The following is a 23,561-nucleotide window of genomic DNA, read 5'->3' as shown; positions in this document are numbered from 1 at the left end:
GCATGGTTGCAACAGGTAGATTCTGTATGATCATATCTATATTGTTAGTGTAGTTATTGACAATCTAATTAAAATTAGTCTAATGGGGCTCTTCCTTATGGTGATAGAAATCCTTGGATAGGCTAGCTGTTAATGGGATTGGCTATCCTGCATGGAGATAAATTTATGTTGAAACCATCTTGTAGGCTGTTTCAAGTTTTGATAACAACAGTCCACCTTCCTTATTTTATTCAACAAAATTAATAATTAGTGAAATAAAAAAAGATTTGTATATAAGGGTTGTATGGTGCAATGGTTAGGACTCTCGACTTTGAATCCAGCAACCTGGGTTCGACTTTCGACTAGATCACGTTGACCTCCACAAGCAACACTCATTAACGAACCACGCCCATATGATTACACCTTCATACGGTAACGAACCTCAAAAGAAGTCAAACACAATCACGGGAATCTCGCCATTGTGCGACCAATCCGGACTACCGTTGCACCCCAAACGCGATATTCAAAATTCAAGCATCCCGCCCAGGCCACTATCCAAGATCTCCGCCCAGAATCATCGGGAATCACATCTCCACGATTTTATTCTCCATCCATCACGCTCCACGTGGGCTAAATTAAAGGCCTGATTGATATCTCCAAGATCGTGGATCTCCCTCCCTATAAAAAGGGGTCTACACACTCAAGCAAAGGCATTTAGTCAATTCTTCTTCTCCTTCACCTTTTTCTCTTTGGTCTGGTAACTTGGCTTGGCCCTCCCCCATTCATCGTCCATTGTCTGTGATTGCCTATATCTGACTTGAGTGTCGAAGTGGTTGCCCGGAGCCACAACTCCGGGTCCACTGATGCTTTTCCTATGAGTGCAGGATTCTAAGTTCTGCCAAACTAGTTTGTGCGGTCAGATTTTGGGCGTCATCACTAATCATTTAAACCCTTTTTTTTTTTAGAGTGTAAACCCATCAAAATCTAATGAATGCTAAAAAATAGTGCAAATGATGGACCCACAACAAAGACAATGGTGGCTCATATCATGTCAGCCATTTGAATCGCAAGGGTGGAAAGGTGTTATTTCCATGAAACATGGTCATTTTAATCAATAATTCTCTCTCCACTTCAATGAAGAGTGTAGAATTTGTGATGTACATGAAATACGGGTATTTTGATCAATAAAATAAAATCTCTCTCTCTCTCTCTCTCAACATATATATATATATATATAGAGAGAGAGTGCGGGTTCTTATAACTAATGCTCCAATAATTTATAATCTCTTATATTTTATTGTTTAGACCAAGAATCAGCATTGTTTATATGCGGATAGGTAAGCTGGAATTGAACCTCTGAACTCAAGATCGGTTGACAACCACAGCCTTAAAAACCAATTGAGCTAGAGGCTGAACCCCATCATTGTAGCCTTATAGGAAGCCTCGACAAAGAATCAAACTTGTTTAACCCAACATACCTTATATTTCATCAGTAAAGGTGTTCAACTTTGTGATTCTCTAATTTTATTTGTTACCTCAAAATGCTAAGAAAATATAAGAAATCTACCATCACTCTCTCCCAACCCCTGAAGAAGGAGAACAAAGGTCCTACCATAGAGCTCACATCGTACGTCGAAGTAGGGAAATGTAAGAAATAAGAAATCTGGTCTTGTTTCCAAGATGGAGCCACTTCTAGGAGAAGGCAAACCAAAGAGCGTGAAATGCTGGAAAAAGGGGGTGTAAATATAATTTCCTAAAGAATTGTTTGCAACATTAATCTCTGGCAAAGATCACACACTACCCCTTAGATTCAAGTTTTTGCCGCTATGTCCAACATCTGATCATTACACTTAAATTCAAGCTGGAAGATTCTTAATGAACTTCCAAATATCCATTTCTTTCTCTTCTTTCAATTGTAATAGGCTGAATTAGACATGCTGTTAGAGAGAGCAGTGAGATATTAGGTTTTTTTTTTTTTTTTCTTTCCCCGGATGAATCGTGTTTGTGAAATAACAGTTCAACATGGCAAATTTATGAGGAGAAAAGACTGACATTCATAAGGTATTCAATTTACTTGATGCATTGTGCATTTGTGTGAGTAAAACCCTTGAATCTGATCATCCAAATAACTTGATTCAAGTTTGGAAAAACCCGGAATTGGATCTGCTTATTCTGCAAAAACCAAGTCAGGATGACAGATCACTCAAGAGATGCACACAATACTTTTAATTGCCAAGAGCCGACTTCTTGAAGCTGACTATGCATTCCAATGCTCGTTCGAATTCAGATTCCTCAAGAGAGATGATAAAGCGGCAGTAGCCGGAGATTCCAGTCCATGACCCGCTGTTGATGCATAAGCCTGTAGCCTGGAGAATGGCTTCCCGAATATTGGAGTCTTTGAGCTTTGCTTCATAAGCTCCTGATGGTTTTGCTACCATGGAAACACCACTGTAACAATCAACCACATCCCACCCACAATCCTTGAGCGTCTGTTACATTTCAATAACCAAAGAGTAAGATGAAAATGGAAAAGGTCAAATAATGTAATGAATTCACAATAGTTAACTCGATGAAGGTCCAAGTGCAGTTCAACTTGTAACTGGTTCAGTAGTCAATCAAGTTTTAAAGAGCGCTGCTCGACAAAGTTTTCCATATAAAATGAGTTATCACCTAGTTTAAAACCAAGACTTGATCCAAGTTTCAAATAAAGAATAAATTAGAAAGTATCATTGGGAAGTTGAATAACATGAGCAAACATTGGCAGAAAAACGGCCTACACCCATGAGTAGACTCGTTCAAATAGACGATCCATAAAGTGATCTTTGATTTTCCATGACTGCAATTTTTCATAAAATCAGGGATTGGACGGAGTACTCAGCACAGCAAGTTTGAAATGACACAGCCGAGTTTTAACTAGATGGGTTGGCCAGAAAGACTTTTAGAACCTGGGATTTAGAAGATCATATTATGATGCCTTCAAATCTAAGATCTCCGAAAATTGCATAAAGTTTCAAGACATTCCCACTATAGCATGAACAAATCCACAATGTTTGAGAACTTGCTAAGCGACCTGGAGCTCAGCCTGAAACTCAGCTTAGCATGTTCCAAGTACAAAACCCAAAGTTGGAAAGTTCAAAGATTTTGGAAGTTTTTAATTAACTTGATCCACGAAGTTTCGTAAACAGTCAGTTATGTCCAAGCTGTGTCAATTTTTTAACTTGTGCAGACACAATTTGACTTGATAAAATATTGGGTTGAGTTGGGGGATAAGTATATCTCATTTCTCCAGAACCTGAGAAAACTTGAACTAGTAAGAATAAATAAAAAGCAATAGAATTCAATGTAAGTTATAAAAGTTGAAAAATCCATTATTCAATTGCAGTCAAATCCAACTCCAGCACTAGTATATTACTGGTCGAAGTTCGAGTTTTTCAACTTTAATTATAATGGAAACCCACAAAAGAAGAGAATTCCCTGACAGCTAAAATGTTAATTGCAAAAATTCAAGAAGTGAGATAACACAAGTTAACTTCTGCACCATAAACAGGAAGGAAAAATGCGGAGAGTTAAAAAAGTGTACCTCCTTCATACGATTGAATCTATATTTCAGAACTTTTTTCTGCTCTGCAATGGCCTCCGCTAAATTCCCAGCCTTCTGCTCTCTGAGACCTAACAGCTTCTTTATTGCATATTTAACAGTGCTGTGCGGTTTGCTTAAGCCTGGAAAGGTATAGAATGCATCGATCAAAAGGGACTGATTTAGAACCAGAAACCCAAACTCAAGCCCTCCAGTCAACATCTCGAAAGACAGTCCACCGAGAATCGACACACAGAAAGATGGGTCCGGGCACTTCAGCTTTGACAAATTGTCTTCCAAGTTCCACCCATGCCAACCATCCGTTTCAAATTCTAACCCCGAGAATGAAGTATCAATCAGAGCCCTTGCTCCAAACTTGGCACAAACAGATAGTATTTCCCAAATCTCTTTATTGCTGTAAAGCAAGCCAGTCGGATTTATCGTCGGTCCCGAAATATAAACCCATGGCCTCTTTGCCTTCCCGAGCATGCTTCCGAGTGTCTTCTCTGTGAGCTTAAATCCTTCCTCAAAACGGGTTGGGACCATCACAATGTCAGCTTTCAAGAACTTGGCAGCAGACACATACGTTCCATTTGAGCCGGCGGGGAAGAATAGGGTGCCGCCTTCTTGGATGCAGCAAAGGACCATCTTGTTGAACAGAACTAGTGCAGAGTCGCCAAAAATGAATTCCGCAGAGTTATCAGCTGGCAACCCATAATTCCTCTTGATAAATTGTTGGATTCCAGTCTTGACATCGGTTTCGGACTCCACCATGTTCTGTCTTGAAAAACTTTCAAAGATGGCAGCCTTGACGGCCGATGGTATTGGCAGGAAGCTTTGATCTACATCCATGTGAATCAATGATGAGTTCTTTGGCTTGCTGATGAACAGCTCAGCATCATTGAGGGTTGAAATGGCCGAACTTGCAAAGCCAATCATCTCTGTAGATTCCACATTTTTGCATTCCCTCTGAAGGACAGAACTAATAGGAGGTTAGCATAATGGCAATACCGTACATGTCTAAGGAAATTGCATGGGTACTGCAAATTTTCAGAATGTTAGCCGCAAAATGGGTGACTGAAAATCCCAACAAACTACTTAAATTGAAAGAAATATCCAACCAGAAAACTTGTGTTTCTGGTTGTTTAGCAGCGAAATGGGTGGCTGAAAATGCCAATAAACTATTTAAATTGAAAGAAAGAACAAGAAAACTTATGTTTCTGGTTGTTTCCAAGGGATCATTCATCCCCTTCCACAATGGAACCTGTGATAATATCATATGAGCATAGCAAAGGAAAGCAAAACCAAAATGACCTTTGTTTTAGGTTACTTCTGCTCGTTTCGAAGGTATCGTTCATCTGTTCCACAATGGAACCCGTGATATTATCAATATGAGCATATCAAAGGAATTGTTTTAGATTACTTCATATATTCGATTCAGTACAGCGACTTCAGTTAATGAATAAGCTTTGTTTTAACTGTCCATCTTCTGATTGTTAATTAGAGTTTGGATTTTCTATTTGTGAACTTTTAGAGAATTCATTAGAGCATTGAGACCTCCATAAATTGTCCATGAGAGAAAAAAATTGAGTAACCTGTGCCGGTGGATGACGATCAGCAAGCTGAAATGCCAGAAGCTCGTGGAACAGACGGCCATAGTAGTACTGGCTAAACAGTGCAGTATGCCCTTCTAGCAACTCCACGGTCTTGGATAACGCATCAAATATGGTCTCCTCTTCAGAGATGACAAAAGCTACTTCTAAGTCCGAATAAACCTGTAAATAGAAGAAAAATCTTTAACTCGGTCGAGTCAATGAACACTTCACTAATTTTATGAAATCCAGGGAGTTTAAACTGAGTACATGGACTCCACTAAACTGAATCACCCCAACCATGCAATTGAAGTTAACAGAACTCACCTGATTTTTAATTAGACCACAAAGAATAGCTGCATGTGAAGGAAGAGCATTTCCAGAAAGATACTTCAGGACCCCATTTGAACCAGGTAGACTGGACAGCTCGAGATGGTCAGATATGTCTAAGAAAAGACGGGAACCAATGTCTCTAGTCGTGTTTAGAAGGTGCTCAAAAGCAGAACTGGTAACTGCCTCAAAATGTGCCATGCCCGTTATGACAACCTGCGGCTTCAGTTTCTTTATCAACTCAATCATGAGGTCTGATTGGCGTGGGGCTTCAATCACAGTAAGGACATCCTCTCCAGGATTTTCATCTGGAGTACCCTGCGAAAAAGGAAAAAAGGAAAAAAAATAAAAATAAACGAACTTCCTTCCACAGCTGCTAGCAAGGGCACTGCAAAATATGGTAACAAAGGATACAGTGATACCTATGTTGCTAACTGGAGGTAGGGGTGGGTTCGGTCGGTTCGGTTCAGTTTTTTTCCTTTTCGGTTCGGTTTCGGTTTTTTTTTTTTTTTCGAAATTTGCTTATTCGGTTTCGGTTATCTCAAAAAAAAAAAATAGGTTAACCGAAATAACCAAAATTATGATAAAAACCATTATTTTTTTCAAAAAAAAGTGCTATATGGTCACTCCGTAGGATGGTCAAAACCATCCATTTGATTGATCACAACTTAATTAGGTTGTGCTCAAAAAATCATTTCGATTGGATGATCCTAGCCCTCCGATCGAAACCAAGATTTTGCTTTTTTCCCTCTCTTTCTCCCACTATTCAGTTATTCGGTTATAACCGAATAAACGAATTTTTAATCGGTTCGGTTTTTCAAAATTTTGGTTCGGTTTCGGTTACCGAAATTTGATAACCGAAATTATTTCGGTTATCAAATTTCGGTTATTTCGGTTCGGTTATAACAGAATAACCACCCCTAACTGGAGACTTGTGTGAAATTCAAATATCAGGGAATCCTAATAAGCTAGGAAATCAAAAAGAGTTCCCTGTGAGATTCCCTTTTTCATGTCCATCAAATGGCCTCAGATTGAAATTGAAGACTCACTAACTAACGACCGTGTTTTGAGACGGCCATCACCACCTCTATGCCCTCAAGTAGAGCTGTTGTTTACGTCTTTTTGCTTTGTATTCAATGTATATCCTATTGTTTTTCTCATTTTAGATTTTTCACATAATAAAAAGATAAAAATGAACCCATATCATTCAACACTCAAAACAATAGGTAAAGCTTGATTGGCAGTTAAGTTAAACCAGGAACGGTGAAATCAAAATCTGCAGCTGGGCCCATAGTAGCAGAACATGCAGTGTATAAGAGAAAAAAGACAAAAAAAGAAGCAAATAAACATAAAAGCATATCTTAATTATTCTCATACCTCAACTGCCAAAGATGTAAGCCATTGCTTGGGCAGGTGTCTAGTCAGATGTTCATCGACAACAGCTAGCCGAGGTGAGAATAGTCGAAGAGCATTCTCAATTGCCACCGCCCTTGATGGAAATACAACAACATTCTTGTACACAAGCGAGAACAAAGGAGTCATAATTCCATTTTCCCTTTTCTTCTACTTTTTTCAATATTAAAATTGACTTGCATACAAGGTTTGCATTAATTTCTGCTGGAGAAAAATTAAAAGCATACATGGAAAATAGAAGAAGTTTGAATTAATATACTAAGTCCTCGTTTGTTCAAAACTGTGACATAACAACCTGTCATATCAGTTAAGACAATGTATACTGATACATTAAAGATCGCAACTCATAATTGTACAATTCAAACTTAAAGAAAATGAAATTGACTAGAAAAAATTGAATAGGTAACATAGAGGTGAGGAAGAAATAGGCTCAGGCTCAAAGAGACTTCTGTTATTTTATTTTTTTTCATTTTGACAGCACTTGGATTCTCCTAGGATGTCTAAATACCCTTATGCGCTTGTCGGGATCAGGCCGAGCGTAGTTCAGGGGCTTTGGCTCTGGTTTTTAGGGTTTACTTTGGTTCTATGAAAGGGAAGGTCTCAAGCTGCAGATTTTTTAGTATGAGACATAAAGATGCTATTTAAAATTAATTGTAAATTTCAACTGCTAATTTAAACCTAGTCAATCTTTATGATTTATTAATTATAATCTTTTATGGCTTCTCTCATGGTATGGGATACCCATATCTATATCTATTTCCTAGAATTTGAAAACTGTCGAGTTGTACCTCAGTTCCCTTGTTGTTTATGTCGACATCCATATTTGTAACTGGGTATAATAGACCGATTATGTAAGATTGACATGGAAAATGCATAAGGCCATATTTTCGTGGTATGGGATACCCGTAATTATATCCATTTCATAGAATTTGAAAAATGTTGAGTTGTACCTCAGTTCCCTTGTTGTTTATGTCCACATCCATATTCGTAACTGGGTATCGTATACCGATTATGTAAGATTGACATGGAAAATGCATATGGCCATGTAGATATGGGTTTGGGGGAGTATTTGATGGGTGTAATGGCATTTGAGAGAGGTGGAGAAAATGGGTTATGACATGCATTTCTGATGTGAACCTTTTTGTTCTAATGGAGCGGAGGCTAGATCTCTCCTCAGGGTAATTTTTTTCTTAAGGAGATTCGAGGGAGAGTATGAATTGAATGCCTAATCCTATGTGATTGCATGTTCCCTTCATCATTGTATGCGCCTTGGTGTTTAGCTCACATAATTGGTGAGATTGTGGATGTGTTTACAAGAAATGATTTCCTTTCCTCCATGTTGTTGAAGAGTCTAAAGTTGTTGTAAAGTTTTTTTGCAACATTATAGTGACGTTTTATTTGCGACGCAATCTCGGCCACATTTCTTTCGTTTCTTTTTAATAACCTTTCCATTGTCATTCAAGAAATTGTGGCTTAGAATCAATAAAATATTAGAAAATGAAGGTAAGCCATATGATGGTTTTGCTTGCAATGTATCTTTTTAAGTACTCAAAACATAAGAGAAATCTAATGATTTTACACCGACAAAGGGGATTTACTAAAATGTGCACTGACCAATTACTCAAAATTAGGGTTTGATATTTTCAGAATTAGAATTAAGTAGGTGGGTCAAAATTTCAATCTTTCGGAACAACGACAACCACATTGGAGTCAAGTTGACTCATCAAGTGTTTGAGCACTTCGTCAAGTTTGTAAATCACTGGTTGTAAGCTGTAACAACCATTGTTTTGAAAATCTTACGATTTACGATTCAAATCAAATCCTATAGATTGCGATTTGAATCCCATGATTGAATATTAATTTATATGAATCTTACAATATTTTACATAAGAGAAATATAATGATTTTACACCGACAAAGGGGATTACTAAAATGTGCACTGACCAATTACTCAAAATTAGGGTTGGATATTTTGAGAATTAGAATTAAGTAGGTGGGTCAAAATTTCAATCTTTCGGAACAACGGGCAACCACATTGGAGTCAAGTTGACTCATCAAGTGTTTGAGCACTTCGGCAAGTTTGTAAATCACCGGTTGTAAGCTGTAACAACCATTGTTTTGAAAATCTTACGATTCAAATCAAATCCTATGGATTGCAATTTGAATCCCATGATTGAATCTTAATTTATATGAATCTTACAATATTTCATCGAATCCTACGATTTATACGATTCATGCGATCTATCATAATTAAATTTTGTATAAAAGAATATATGATTTTCTTTCAAAAGACTCTCTTCCCTTTCAGCATTAGAAGAAACCTTTGAAAGCCCTCTTGTGTGAAGGAAGAAGACAAAGAAAGAGGAGGAGTTCGAACGAATCAAACCAGTTTGAACTAGTCAAGCCCCATGCATGTGCTTGAGGGTATTACTTACATCGAAGAGGGAGACGACTATAATGAGGACATACCAGTTTTTTATAATTGATATTTGATGTTTGGGACTTTGAGAATTAACATGATCATGTGTCTTTTATTATTTTTAAGATTATTATCCAATATGCATAGGTTTAGATGGGAAATAGATGATTAATGTGTGCAAACAACTTGTATTATGATATTGAATACCTAATCATGGTAGTTTCTATTAAAATATGAATTTGGATGAAAAAAGTATAATTAGCTATTTTATTATTCTTTAATTTGTTTATGATTTTGTTCGATGTATCCGAAGTTTCATGGAAGAAAGAGAAGAATGAGAAGTGGGAGAAAGAAGTATATTTCTCTTGCTCACTAAATGTATTATACAAGCGTCATTAGGGTTACATATGAAAAGACTCCCTAATCGGGTATGTAAATTACACTTCTTCTAACACTCCTCAAGCTGGAGTGTACATGTCATGCAACCCCAGCTTGGTACACATATTATTCAATTTCTCTTTGCCTAGTGGTTTGGTAAATATGCCAGCTACTTGGTCTTCTGATCTAGTGAAAACAGTACATATTTCCCCTTTTTGAATCTTCTCACAAATGAAATGGCAATCCACCTCAATGTGCTTCGTCCTTTCATGGAACACTGGATTTGAAGCAATATGATCAAAGATCCCCCGCATCATCGTTGACTCACCTGAGTTGGCTCCCTTTTACCTAGGCTGTGTTCTTGTCGAAGTCCATGTTTTTCTTAGGGGTGCAATCCGTGCCAATTTTTGGGAATTCGAGTTGAGCTTTGGATAAAATTGGGTCATGCTCACGTTGATTCCAATTCATTTTTCAGAAAAAGCTCAACCAGAACTGACCCAAGTTGCACCGCTAGTTTTCCCCCTACAAATTCATTCAAAACTCCTTCGACACTCAGAGTTATGACCGTGTCCACTGAGTACTTGGCCACATCAACTGGCAAGTGCCGCGCCAAGTCCACGACATTCTGCCTCCACAATTGGGCTTGGCACAAGCACCAGCTAACCAATCCTAGAAAACTGTCCGCATCATCAGATGTCCACTTGCCTGAATATCTTAAAACACACCCATTGCTGGTGCAGGCCCCTGTCAATTCATTTAAGTTTGGGTCTGTTTCTTTACTTTTTCATTTTTAGGTCTTCGAAGACTGCTCTTACAGATTGATGGTCCATAATAGGACTCACTGGGCACAAACTCGACTAGGATTTGCTTTGGCAGCGTTTTGGGCTGCATCCGCATTTTGAAATACTAACTGTAAGAATAAATTCGGTAATTCTATGTTACAAGTGAAGAAAACAGAACCCTTCAATAAAAGGACATCAGCCTTGGTCCTTACACATAAATCATCAAAAGGCATTTACATATCCTATTCCCCAGCCTGCTCATCCAATTTAAACTTAGTGGAGGCATGAAACCTCCGAGATGAATTACAAGTCATGCAGTACCACAATTTAAAGTTGACAAAATTTCCCAACAATATCAGAAAAATCCCTAATTAGTAAACTGATAAAAATGACTCTGATGTTTATAATGGCATGATATTTCACATTTCCAATTAGATAGAAGGTACACAAGCTACACGACATGGTATTACAAAAACAATCAACTCCTGCAAGCACTTGGAAGCTACCAACTGAAGCACATGAAGCACTAAAAATCTCAAGCGGACAGCAGCAAATACTTACATAATACGCAAGTAATAACCTACACAGACATGCAAAACTAGTATGCATGCATGCATGAAAGCATGAGCATCCCACAAACAGTTACAGCAAATAAGAAAGGTTTTCTTACATCGGTAGTAAGTGGTAAATGATGGTATATCCTCATAAATCCTGCAATAAGATTACGAAATCGCATGCTTCCAGCTGGAGGCTCGTAAGGGAAAAATGAGTTCTCCTTCAAAACACTGGCTAGATAAGCTAGGAAGGGAATCTTTTCATCAGCTACAGCATCATCATCAAAAGATAAATCCAAAGAATTGCTGATCTCTTGGAAGCCATTTTTGAGAAAATCGAAGATTGTTTTAACCTGTCAATTTACTGCCAAACATCAGCCACAAGCAGTTCTCCATCATTGCATCAATATAAATATAGCTATTAAAAAAAATCTAAGAGCATTGCCTGGTTTGGTTGGCGAAGTTGGCAACTGTACACAGATAAAGCATGTGAAATGCGCCCACCAGACATTACATAGGCCCAAGCTGTTCGAGCACAAATAGGCTGATCACCAACAAGTCCCATGAAGAACTCAAAATGATGGCGGCTGTTCTTTTCAATTTCGACCAAGGCTGTAATATCTGTATCAGCGGCCTGCAATAACATGTTTCAAGTAGTATTCAGTATTCACTGTCTTCTGAACAACTATTGTCCTGAGAAATATAGCATTATGGAGAAAACAAAAAATCTATGTATACTATAAAAACAAATCTCTCCATTGTTTGAATACAGGATTTCCATGGATGATGCTTGTTGCTAGATGATCTGATCATATCTGAAGAAAAAAATCAGTAGTTTTTATTTCACATCACAACCGCCTAATACTCATATACCTGCATGATTTTGGTCTGCCAAAGCTTCGTAAGACGAACACCACGGCGTTCAAACAAGCGATTACAGACACCTTGTCCCGGACGTCCTCCAATATTGAAGATCATGATACCCATGGGTTTGATGACAGATATTCCTTCCTCAACTGCCCTAGCAATTAGACCTAACCCAAACTGGTCCTCAACAAAACCCTGGAGAGAAGCAACAACACATACTCAATATAGACTCTTTTGAGTTGAACAGGTTCAGGAGTTAACCAAGAGAATGATAGATCATTCAATTTAATGTATTCATATAAATTCTTTGGAGCTGGAAAAGTATTAAAGAAGGTAATGATGGACCACTCAGTTTAATTCCATCAGTAGTCTTTGTAGCTTGATATGAACTCACTACCAAGGACAATAGCATAGTTATACCTGAGGCTGAATGTATCTTACATTATTAAATCTTCAAATTAAGTTTGGGGTAAAAGGTAAATGCCAGTAGTCAAGGTTGTTTCAAGAGAGAAAATAGAAACATACATCCTCAAGTAATATAAGATATCAGTTTGGCATGGACCTCGAATATCTCAATTAGGAAAAAAACTCAGAACATGTGCGATGATATTAGAAATTTTTTTAGGTGGGTAAGCTGGGATTGAACCTCTGACCTCAAGGTTGAAGAGAAGAGCCTTAATCAGTCTTAACCAAAGTTTACATTGGAGATTTTTTACCTCAAATATCTCAATTAGGAAAAGAAACTCAGAACATGTGAGAGTTTATATTGGAATTTTTTAGGTAGGTAAGCCGGAATTGAACCTCCGACCTCAAGGTTGAAGTTCAGAGCCTTAACCAGTCTTAACCAAAGTTTACATTGGAGTTTCTTCTTTTTTTTCTCTTGAAATGGTACATTGGAGATATTCTTAGGAAGTATTAAAGCTCAATGTAAATATAAGCCTTTGAAGCATTGCAATGGCAATGTGTAGCATAGAGCAATGTATACAACCTCAAAATATGTAAAGAACTAACCCAAGGCAAGATCAGGCCAACTGTGGCATACTAATGACTTACACAGTGAGTTTTTTATTACCTCTATGACTATAACATTGGTTTTTACTATTTAATGACTCGCTGGGGCCAAAACAGGATTGACTCTGGCAGGTGATATGACAAGTTTGTAAACATCTAAATAGAGTTTAAATGAATATTGCTTAGACATGGATCATTGATTTCTCTTTAGATAAATTATTTAATTTGGATAAGCATCCTGGAGGAAGATAATTATACCTGCAGTAATTGTAAGTTGATATTAGTACAGATGGAGTTCCTTTTAACTGGTAAATATCAGTCAGGTAGCATATCTACGTACTTATACACATCACATGAGAGAAAAATAAACCCACAAGATTTCCTCATTGGCGACGTATTTATCCACTATAAGAAGGTAGCTTACATTTTTTTTTTGTTAGGCTAGTATTACATACTTATGGAATATTCATTTAAAATAAAGTATTAATAATGGACTTATATTCATATATCAGTGGAATATTATTTATATACTGTTAGAAGAGATTGAGAGGAGAAGAAGTGAGTTAGGGCATCTCCCCCTCACTTATGTATTTATATAATAAGAGATGTACAAAAGACCAATATGCCCATAGGCATATACACACACCAACACTCCCCCTCAAGCTGAAATGTATATGTCAAACATTCCTAGCTCGTTGCAATTATCACTTAATTTGGCTTTGTTCAACGGTTTGGTAAACATATCCGCTAATTGGTCGACCGATCTAGTAAATACGGTGCATATTTCACGGTTTTGAATCCGATGGCGGATGAAGTGGCAATCAACTTCGATATGTTTAGTTCTCTCATGAAAAATTGGATTTGTAGCAATGTGAATCGCAGCCTTATTGTCACAATATAATTGAGAAGGAGATAATGGGGAGAAGCCAATTTCTGACAAGAGAGCGTAACCAAATGAGCTCTCCACCTGTGTGTGCCATAGCTCTATATTCTGCCTTTGCACTAGATTTGGAGATAACATCCTGTTTCTTACTCCGCCATGACACAAGGTTACCTCCTACAAATGTGCAGTAACCTGTGGTAGATCTCCTATCAGTTGGAGACCCTATCCAATCTGCATCTGTGTAACCTTTAATTTTATGATGTCCATGTTTCTTAAAGAACAACCCTCTACCTGGAGCACTCTTCAAGTAACGAAGAATCTGAAGAACTGCTGCCCAATGTGAAGTACGAGGCGAACTCATATATTGGCTGACAGTAAGGTAGATAAGTTTACCAACCATCCTCCGGTATCTGCGTGGGTCATCTAACAGATCCCCTTCTTCAGGTAGTAACCTCACATTTGGATCCATGGGAACGGAAGCTGGTTTCACTCCAAGAAGACCTGCCTCCTCAAGTAAGTCTAAGACATATTTCCTCTGTGAGAGATAAATTCCCTTTGTCGAATATGCAACTTCAATACCCAAGAAGTATCTGAGACGGCCCAAATCTTTGGTAGAGAACTTATTTTGCAAGAATGTCTTCAATTTCTGGATCCCAACTGTATCGCTGCCAGTGATGATGATGTCATTGACATAAACTATCAAAAGAACGCACCCAACTTTAGATTGACAATTGAAGACAGAGTGATCAACTGCACACTGCTTCATGCCAAAGCGCATAATGGCATCACTGAACCGTCCAAACCACGCTCTAGGAGATTGCTTGAGACCATAAATGGATTTCTTCAATCTACACACAGAGGCTGACATCTCCCCTCGAGCAACATACCCAGGAGCATCGTTTTAAATTTCGGCAATTTCGGATTTTCCCTAACCGAAATTTCGATTTATTGTCATTTAAAAAAAAAAAAAATTTGTTACAAAATTTCGTCCGATATTTCGAAATTTCAGTCTAAAATTTCGAACTAGAATTCCAAATTTCGGATTTCGGTGGGGTATAAATTTGGTACCGAAACCGAAATTTAAAACCTTTCCTAGGAGGTTGCTCCATGTAAACTTCCTCTGTGAGCTCACCATGGATAAACGCATTTTTGACATCCAACTGATGTAGAGGGCAGCCCTAATTGACAGCAAGAGAGATGAGAACACGCACTGATGGAATATTCGCTACAGGAGAAAAAGTCTCACAATAGTCCACTCCAAACGTCTGAGTGTACCCTTTGGCAACCAAGCATGCCTTAAGGCGCTCAACAGATCCATCAAGCAAATATTTGACCGTATATACCCAACGACATCCGACAGGGCATGCACCGGGAGGTAGAGGAACGAGATCCCATGTTTGATTGGCCTGAAGGGTAGCCATCTCAAGGTCCATAGTAGAGCGCCACCCCAGGTGATCAATTACTGCAGCTAAGGACTCTGGCAAAGAAACAGAAGATAGAGAAGATACAAAACTGCGGAAAGAAGGCGTGACAGCATCATATGAAAGAATAGAAGAAATTGGATGTACTGTAAGAACGAGTGTGGGATGCAATAGGAGAGTCGATAGGTACCTTAGACGTGGAAGGAAGGAGCTTCTGATGGGCTGGCAATGGTGCTGCCGGAGATAGATGAGTGGCCTTGTTATGACGCCGCTGATAGGTCTTCTGAACAATTGGAGCTGGGGGCCGAGAATGTACCTGTAATGGAATAGAGGTCTCGGGAACAGGAGACACAGTACGTGAAGGTGATAAAGACGAGGAAGAGGGACGGTCCACCTGGTCAGGAAGAACAGGAATCGGTAAAGGTAGATCTGAAGAATGGGAGAGAGGCATCGTAGCTGGAGGGCTCTGAAAGGACTTAGTCTCGAAGAAGGTGACATATGCCGAGACATAGGAACAACGTAACCGAGGGCTATAATAACGATAACCCTTCTGGGTTCGTGAGTAACCTAGAAAAATGCATCGTTCAGATCTAGGATCTAATTTATCCAGTCCAGGCCCAAGGTTATGGACAAAGCAGACACACCCGAATACCCGAGGAGGGAGAGGAAATGGCTCATGATGAGGACGTAAAATGGAGAAAGGGGAAGACCCGCCTAAAACAGAAGAAGGAAGTCTATTTGCCAGAAAGTTAGCAGTCAGAACTGCATCACCCCAATACGACTTTGGAACTCGCATATGGAATAGAAGAGTGCGAGCTCCATCCAATAATGATAGCATTTTCCGTTCGGCAACACTGTTCTGTTGAGATGTGTGAGCACATGAAGATTGGTGCAGGATACCACGAGTGGAAAGGAATTCCTCAAAACCATTTGATTTCGAGAAGTATTTCCTGGCATTATCAGTGCGAAGACATTTAAGAGTGCAATTAAATTGATTAGTAACTTCTGAAAGAAAAGTAAGAAAAACAGAGAACACTTCTGAACGATCTTTCAATAAATAAAGCCAACACGTATGTGAATAATCATCAACAAAAACGACAAAATAACGATGTCCAAACACAGAGGGTGTCCGCGAGAGACCCCACACATCGGAATGCACTAAATCAAAAGGGTGCGAGGCCCGACTAATAGGCCTACACGGGAATGACACCCTATGATGTATCCCAAGTTCACAGGCCTCGCACGAAAAATGTTCAACAGAAGAAGGAACAATAGATGTCCGCCGTAAGCGATCAAGGCTGGGATGTCCAAGACGGCAGTGCCACTGATATGCGTCTCTGGAGCTGTGTAAAATCGTACGAGGAGGGCTACAGTCCAGACAGTACAACCCATCAATCTCACGGCCCGAGCCAATCGTCCTCCCAGTCAAGAGATCCTGAAATAAGCAATAAGAAGGATAAAATGAGACAGAGCAGTTGAGATTTTTAGTAATCTGACTAACTGAGAGCAAACTAAAAGGGGACTTTGGCACACAAAGAACAGATGATAATGTGAGAACAAGACGAGGAGAAGTATCACCAACACTAGAGATAAGAGTGAACTCCCATCAGCAAGTGTGATGGACTGATTAACCAGGGGACGAAATGAACTCAGGGAAGAAGAAGTACTTGTCATGTGGTTGGAGGCTCCAGAATCAATAATCCAGGAGTTGTAGTAAGAAAGGATGCAGGGAAGCTACCTGGCTGAGCAAAAGTCGCAATCTGTGGGTGACTGGTAGACCTGAGACGCTGTAACCAAGGTTTTAAATCTCGGTTTCGGTTTCGGTACGAAATTTCGGACGAAATCTTGTAAATATTTCACGGAAATTTTCGAAACGTTTCACCGAAATTTCACCGAAATTTTGTACTTCACCGAAATGTTTCACCGAAATTTCCGAAACGTTTCACCGAAATTTCCGAAATTTCACCGAAATTTTACCAAAACGAAACGTTTCGGCCGAAATTTTCGAAACGTTTTGGCGAAGTTTGGTACTTTTCCGACTCACAGTGAATTTCGTTTCGGTTTCCACCGAAACCGAAATATTTCGGCCGAAACGAAACGTTTCGGCCGAAATTTAAAACCATGGCTGTAACTCATCAAAGTCGGCACGAGACATAAGGACCCCATCACCCTGTGGGCCAGTGCCGGGTGGAACGGAAGCAAAGGAGGTCTCGGAAGTATCCGGTGCAGCAAGACGTGCGGTACGGCCAAAATGAGTCTCTGAGGAAGGACGGAGCTCAGGGTGTAGTACATAGCAAGTCTCCATATAATGGCCGTTACGACGGCAGTGCGAGCAATATGGGCATGGGCGGCCGCCACGGCCTGCAAGAATATCATGGCCGCCGCCACGACCGCCGCGACCAAAGTCACGACCACGGCCAAAGGTGCCTCCACCACATGTAGCACGATCACCTACACCATAGGCAGCAGTAGCACTAATATCGGCGGAAGAAGCCGAAACAGAGTCACTCATAGTACACTGTTGGGCACATAGGTAAACCTCCTGAAGGGAGGGCATCGTGCCGGACCCAAAAATCTACTGACGAAGGTGCATGCACTCAGGGCCCAAAGTCTTAAGGAACTTAACGACACGTGTCTGATCACGCAGTTGAGTGGCCTCAGTCAAATCAGTGGTAAGAGGCATAAGAACATCTAACTGTTGTAGTAGGTCGAGAGAGGAGTGTCGCCGCGACGGAGATTCATCCACTTAGAATAAGTGGAGCAGATCCGAGATAGGTTGCCCTTCCCGGAGAAAGTAGTAGCAGTATGATCCCAAACTTGGCGAGAAGTGGGAAGGTGAATCATGGTCCACGCAATCTCAGGAGACATACTCTGCCAGAGAAGGGTACGAATAAGGGCATCATTCTGTTCCCACTTCTCATAAGTGAGATCTGTAGAAGGAGGGGGGTCACGACGAAGAATAGAGATCTTCCCCCTGGCAATCAAATAGGTTTCCATAGCCACTTTCCAATTCATGTAATTGGATTCATCAAGCCGCACTGTGGTCATAGGAGGAAAGGAGCCATCCATCGAAGAAGACGAGGGAATGTAGGATGAAGATGATGATGAGCGAGTCGAAGAAATAGTAGTCCCAGAGGGCTGTATGCGAGTGGGATCCTCAATGACTAGGCTATCCATAAGCAAATAGGCGAAGGTAGGAAATAAATTGACGAAAAAGTAATATGCCGGCAGGAAATAAAAAAGGGAAGTCAATAAAGGAGATGGCGGCTCCTGAGGGAGACTAGTGAGAAATAGGACATGAGAGAAACCCTTGATGTCATGAAGAAGAAACGTGATAGAGAGAAATGAGATAGGAGCCGCAGAGAATAAGAAGAAAGAGAATAGCTCAGGAGTTTAAGCCATGGGAGGAGAGGGGAAAGAAAGATGACAAATCTAGGTCAAGAAAAAAAAGGGGGGTTAGGGAATTCACAGTTGGTGAGGTGGGGGGGGGGGGTAGAAGGGAATGGTGTGAGAGTGGGGTTGGGTAGAGGGGAATTTCACGCGGAGGGAAGGTGAGATTTCTAGGGTATAGAAATGTTTTTTTTTTTTTTTTGGTACTGTAGCGCGTACTGTAGCGGTTACTGTAGTAGTTACTGTAGTAGTTACTGTAGCGGATTACTGTAGCAGGGGTTAGGGGAAAGGGAAGAGGGGCAGTGGGAGGAGGAGGAGAAGGGAAGGGAAAGGAAGGGGGGGGGGGAGATAGAGGTTGAGGTTGATGGAGAAGAGAGGATCAGAAACCCTAAGGCTCTGATACCATGTTAGAAGAGATTGAGATGAGAAGAAGTGAGTTAGGGCATCTCCCCCTCACTTATGTATTTATATAATAAGTGATGTACAAAAGACCAATATGCCCATAGGCATATACACACCAACATATACAATATGAAGTTCTCATCTATTCTCTTCCTATCTCAACTTCTAAACCTTGAACATTTTGAAGACATCTTAAACTCATGCTGCAGAAAACCATCCCTGCCCTGACTATAACCAAGCAACTATCACAGTGAAAACCACTTCCATCATTATCAACAACTCTGTGAATGTTTGAAGACCAAGTTTCCAGAGCACCAACAAGAATCATTCTTCTACCAATGAGAAAGCAATCACACTCCCAAGAAAACAATCTCCATGAAATATACATTGGTGTGCCACAAAAGCTTGAATAAAGAAAATAACAGATCACAAAATAACAAGTTTTGGAACTCTATTGAATTTCTTACGTTTATAAGTGAACGCAAATTTCAAATCAGGAATTGGGGAACAAGTGAAATGGACAGAAATACCACTAACCTGGAGAGCACAATAGTTGCTCAAGGAATACAAAAATTCCTCACTCGCATTTTCAGTAATCATCTTTGACATAGCCTCTGGATTCGGGTTGAGTATCTTAAAAAAAAGAAAGCAACGAAAAAGAAATTAGGCTGAGTATTTGTAGAAGCCTCCAATTTGCTAACAGCTGGCCAAACAACCTAGTATAGTCCACTATTTCGCCAACAAATGCATAAACACCTTCACCATTAAGGTTTGAGCCAGTACCTGCGGTATGCATCCAACTATGCGATCAAGCTCTATCTTATGATCTCTACAATAAGCGAGCAGGTCAGATTCATAGAATTCAACCCTATCAAGCAAAGTTTTCTGCTCTTCATCATAGATAGGAAGCCCATTCTCATCCAAAGCATTGAGGTATAAATTTATCCACGCAACTTTGACTGCTCTTGGATTTATATCGAGGCCATAAACCTGTAAAATATCATGTTAACGCTTCTTAGTGAATTCCAGATATGAAATCAAATGAAAAAACAATGATATGTAGAACTGCTTTCACACAGGTGTACGTATACAAAAGGCACCATTTAAGTTCAACACAACGAGCATATATCCATTCAGCCGGCAGTAGAGATGGTATGTCCTAAAGCACGACATGGAGGAAAAACTTGTATTTGTTCAATCTTTGAATATATGTTGCTCCTAAACAAGTATGGGCATAATACAAATAAAAGAATCAGTTTTGGCAAATTGTTAGCATAAAGTATAAGAAGCAAACCTTCAAAGGACTCCACTTCTCGGCAAGGGCAATGGAAATCCACCCATTTCCACAACCAAGCTCAGCAACTGTCTTGTCCTTGAACATAGAATTAGGGTGCCTATTTAATCCTTCATAAAAAGTGTAGGACCAGTCTTCTGGAATAAAGATGCTTGGAATCTCCATCATTGTCAATTTTTTCCTTTCCTGATAGCCTGCCATCATAAGGAAGGGTCTCATGGTACAACCACAACATTAAAATGCCTAAGAAAAGAACCATTGAAGCTTCTCCAATATCTAAAATCGACATTATGCTACAAGATGGAGAATACACAGCAGAGTTCACTTTATGACCAACTCATTCAACCAGAAGAAATTGCAAGGGAATTGTGAAAACCCGCCTCTTGCTTACAAAGTTACAATGTTATCAAGTTCAATGGCTAATTTCTTTAATAATCATATAATGATGAAACTAAATGATCATGTCATGAGGCTATCTCAAAATAATCAGTTCTTATGTTCCCCTACATAGAATATCCAGATGAAATGGCTGTCCAAGTTTTTATCAATCATATGGGCATAAAAAAAGATTAGGGATGTATGGCTCCATTATAATCTGGTTATCTACAACCTCTGTAGTGACTCTTCCTAGTGCATCTACTTTATGAAAGAAATATTACCCATTATGGATCTGAAAAAGAAAAGGGTAACTATAGAATACGAAAATCCAACTCTACCATAAAATAAAGAAGGAACACAAAACTAATATCAATGAGAGAGAGAGAGAGAGAGGAGAAATCAGTAGAGATTTGGTGACAGATACAGAGAGATATCGAGAAATCGATCCACAGAGTGAGAGAGAGAGAGAGAGAGAGAGAGAGAGAGAGAGAGAGAGAGAGAGAGAGAGAGATCTAGAGAGAGAGGACCTTCGAAATCGCCGAGCAGGGCGTCGTGAATGCGGAAATGATAAGTATCGAAGCATTCTTGGGAGGATTCCTGTGAATGGAAGCGTTTGTGAAGATTAGCGAGGAAGATCCTAGCTCCCCCTCTGCTCTTCGGATCCTCCAGTTTCTCCAGCACACTTTTCATCGCATTGTATGCACTGTCTCCCGACTCCGAACACTGCTTCAAGAAACTCTCCATTTCTTCAGCAAACCCCAAATCCATCTCTCTCCCCTCTCCCCTCTCCCCTCTCCCCTCTCCCAACTCACAACAACAAACAAATACAAGAAACGAAACCAAGGAACAGAGATATGCGAATGGCGGGGCTTTAAAAACGAGTCCACGTCACTTTGCTACCCCCTTACTCAAACCAACAGAGCCATGAAATTTTTTACGGAAGAATTCTGTTTGGTTGGCTATTTTCAAGGAGACTGAGGGGAGAACATCTTGAGATCTTCTTGAGATTGTTTGGTTGCCTTTTTAAGGTCTTTGACCACTTGCACTGTCGGGCGACGGTCGGGGGTGATGTGGCGCGCTCCAGATCTTCTCTCCAAATTTCTTCAAATCAAAGAAATTTGTGGAGAAGATCTTGGGGAGATCTTTTTGCCCTTATCCCAAACCCCCCAATATTTGCAAGACAAACCAAACAATGTTTCTTTCTTCCACCCTTAATCTCCCCGCTGACTAATCTGCTTTAGATCTCCCCTTTAATCTCCCCTTTGACCACTGGGATATAGATCTCCCAACGAATTAATGGCATCCAAACAGAGCTCGAGAGTGTATTTCCTTTCCCTCACTTTTGTGATTTCCTTTAATCGGGACCGTTCATCTGGTGGGCCATCACATGATCCTTTTTTTTTTTGGTAGGCAACAAAACAAAACAATGGGATCATGTGATGCCCATTCACTGTAACTCAAGGGAGTAAGATGATCCAATCACGATTGGGCCATTGGAAAATTAACGGAATCCACATGGCACACAAGTAATAAACTTGAAGAGGGCTATTTGTTGGGTTCCCCAGTCACGATCCCCACCTCTGCTTACCATATCACTATTCTAAACTTGATAGTATTAAGGGGTTTCTAGTTGCTACCACAAACATTGATTATGGCTCACAGCAAGCTTATTCTATACAGTAGCGTTTTGATAATGACACCAACCAACCAGAGAACAATTTCTCCTTCCTCGAAATTTTTGAAGAGATTTCTAGTCAATTTGGTACAAAGCTGACTTTAGCGCGATATATAATAAAGAGGAAGGGAGGTTTACTGTTCACTGCTGATGTGGCAGCCCTCCCCTTCCTCCTTCGAATCTAATTTCTCATGTGCCAATTTTCTTTTTCCTTTTTTAAATCAAATAAATTAACCAACAAAACCTTCTTTCAAAGAAACTTGAGGGGTGTCTTTTGATGAAGTTGAAACGACAGGGAACCGATTGGAAATTGGCTATAGTTGAGGGGGTGTAAATGTAATTATCCTTTTTTTTTTGTGGACAAGGCTAGAGAGGCGCCTTTTTTGTTTCGCGACACAGACACCTTAATACCAAAAAAAATCCCATGGTTTGTTTCGCTTATAGCCTGACGGAAGATTTCTATTTACGAATGGGCTTTAGCTGTTATTGAAGGATGTGGATGATTTTTTCCTAGACGACCAATAATTGTAAAATAACCTTGAAGACAAAGAAGCTTTCCTGCATAAAAAACGGTGGAGGTCGATAAAGAAGAGGAAGAGGAAGAGGAATAATAAAGTTATATGAATGGGAAGTAGTTGGTTTTATGAAGATAGAATGTATAAGACTATGATGAGGATGGATATGGGTGATTCATATGCCGATCTATAGACTAAAAAGGTTTTATTGCTCCTTCACCGCTGGAGTGTATGTTAAATATCTTGCACTTATCCTTTTAGTTGGCCTTTTTTTTCATTCATCCTTTCACCTCGTATGACTGATCTCTCATGCAAAAGTCAGCTGCAAATAAACTTTCTGCGAATTTGCCTAGCAAAACCTTCTTTTGAAATAACATCCCAATCCACTTCACTTCCCATGGTATTTGTACAACCAGACAGGCCGTTAGATCAAACCTCACCGAAAGAAAGAGAGGAAAATGATGGCACTGAGCGAAAGGAAAAGGTGAAGGCTTTAAAGACGAAGAAAGTGATAGGTCATCAGGGGTGAAGCATTTTCTAAGGTTAGGCAGAGAATTGAATGGGAACTTTGAGGTGCGTGACATGATGAGAAAAATATATTATTCCAATATTAAAGGAAAGGAAGGTGGTGTAACTCTTAAAAGTAAGGGGCTGTGAGTACCAACCGCACATGAAAAAAGTTATCCACCGGAATTTCATAT

At 39.7% G+C, this 23,561-nt stretch overlaps 1 protein-coding gene across 1 annotated transcript; it reads right to left on the bottom strand.

The window, feature by feature from the left end:
* Positions 1-1,829: 1,829 nt before the first annotated feature.
* MMT (methionine S-methyltransferase) lies at positions 1,830-21,940 on the bottom strand. The gene is made up of 12 exons (XM_077393555.1): positions 21,198-21,940; positions 20,293-20,486; positions 19,782-19,988; positions 19,536-19,631; positions 11,898-12,086; positions 11,470-11,658; positions 11,141-11,377; positions 6,856-6,990; positions 5,476-5,796; positions 5,152-5,331; positions 3,560-4,525; positions 1,830-2,468 (listed from the first exon to the last, which is right to left on the bottom strand). The coding sequence occupies exons 1-12, from the start codon at positions 21,436-21,438 to the stop codon at positions 2,205-2,207; spliced, it is 3,219 nt and encodes a 1,072-aa protein (XP_077249670.1). The 5' UTR covers positions 21,439-21,940; the 3' UTR covers positions 1,830-2,204.
* Positions 21,941-23,561: the final 1,621 nt, after the last annotated feature.

Source organism: Tasmannia lanceolata, unplaced genomic scaffold, assembly GCF_043159265.1.
Source record: "Tasmannia lanceolata isolate RefF3 unplaced genomic scaffold, GAP_Taslan_0.1 ptg000013l, whole genome shotgun sequence".
Lineage (NCBI taxonomy): Eukaryota > Viridiplantae > Streptophyta > Magnoliopsida > Canellales > Winteraceae > Tasmannia > Tasmannia lanceolata.
Note: the sequence above shows the minus strand (reverse complement) of the source record. Positions and strands in the feature narration are given on the sequence as shown.

Bases quoted from the DNA above. Each gene is read 5' to 3' on its own strand.
- MMT (XM_077393555.1), bottom strand. From the start codon at position 21,438: ATGGATTTGGGGTTTGCTGAAGAAATGGAGAGTTTCTTGAAGCAGTGT. The intron at 11,659-11,897 runs GTATATGAGTAT...ATGTTATTGCAG, and splicing joins GGCAGACCAAAATCATGCAG to GCCGCTGATACAGATATTAC. The intron at 5,797-6,855 runs GTATGAGAATAA...CCTTTTTCGCAG, and splicing joins TTACATCTTTGGCAGTTGAG to GGTACTCCAGATGAAAATCC.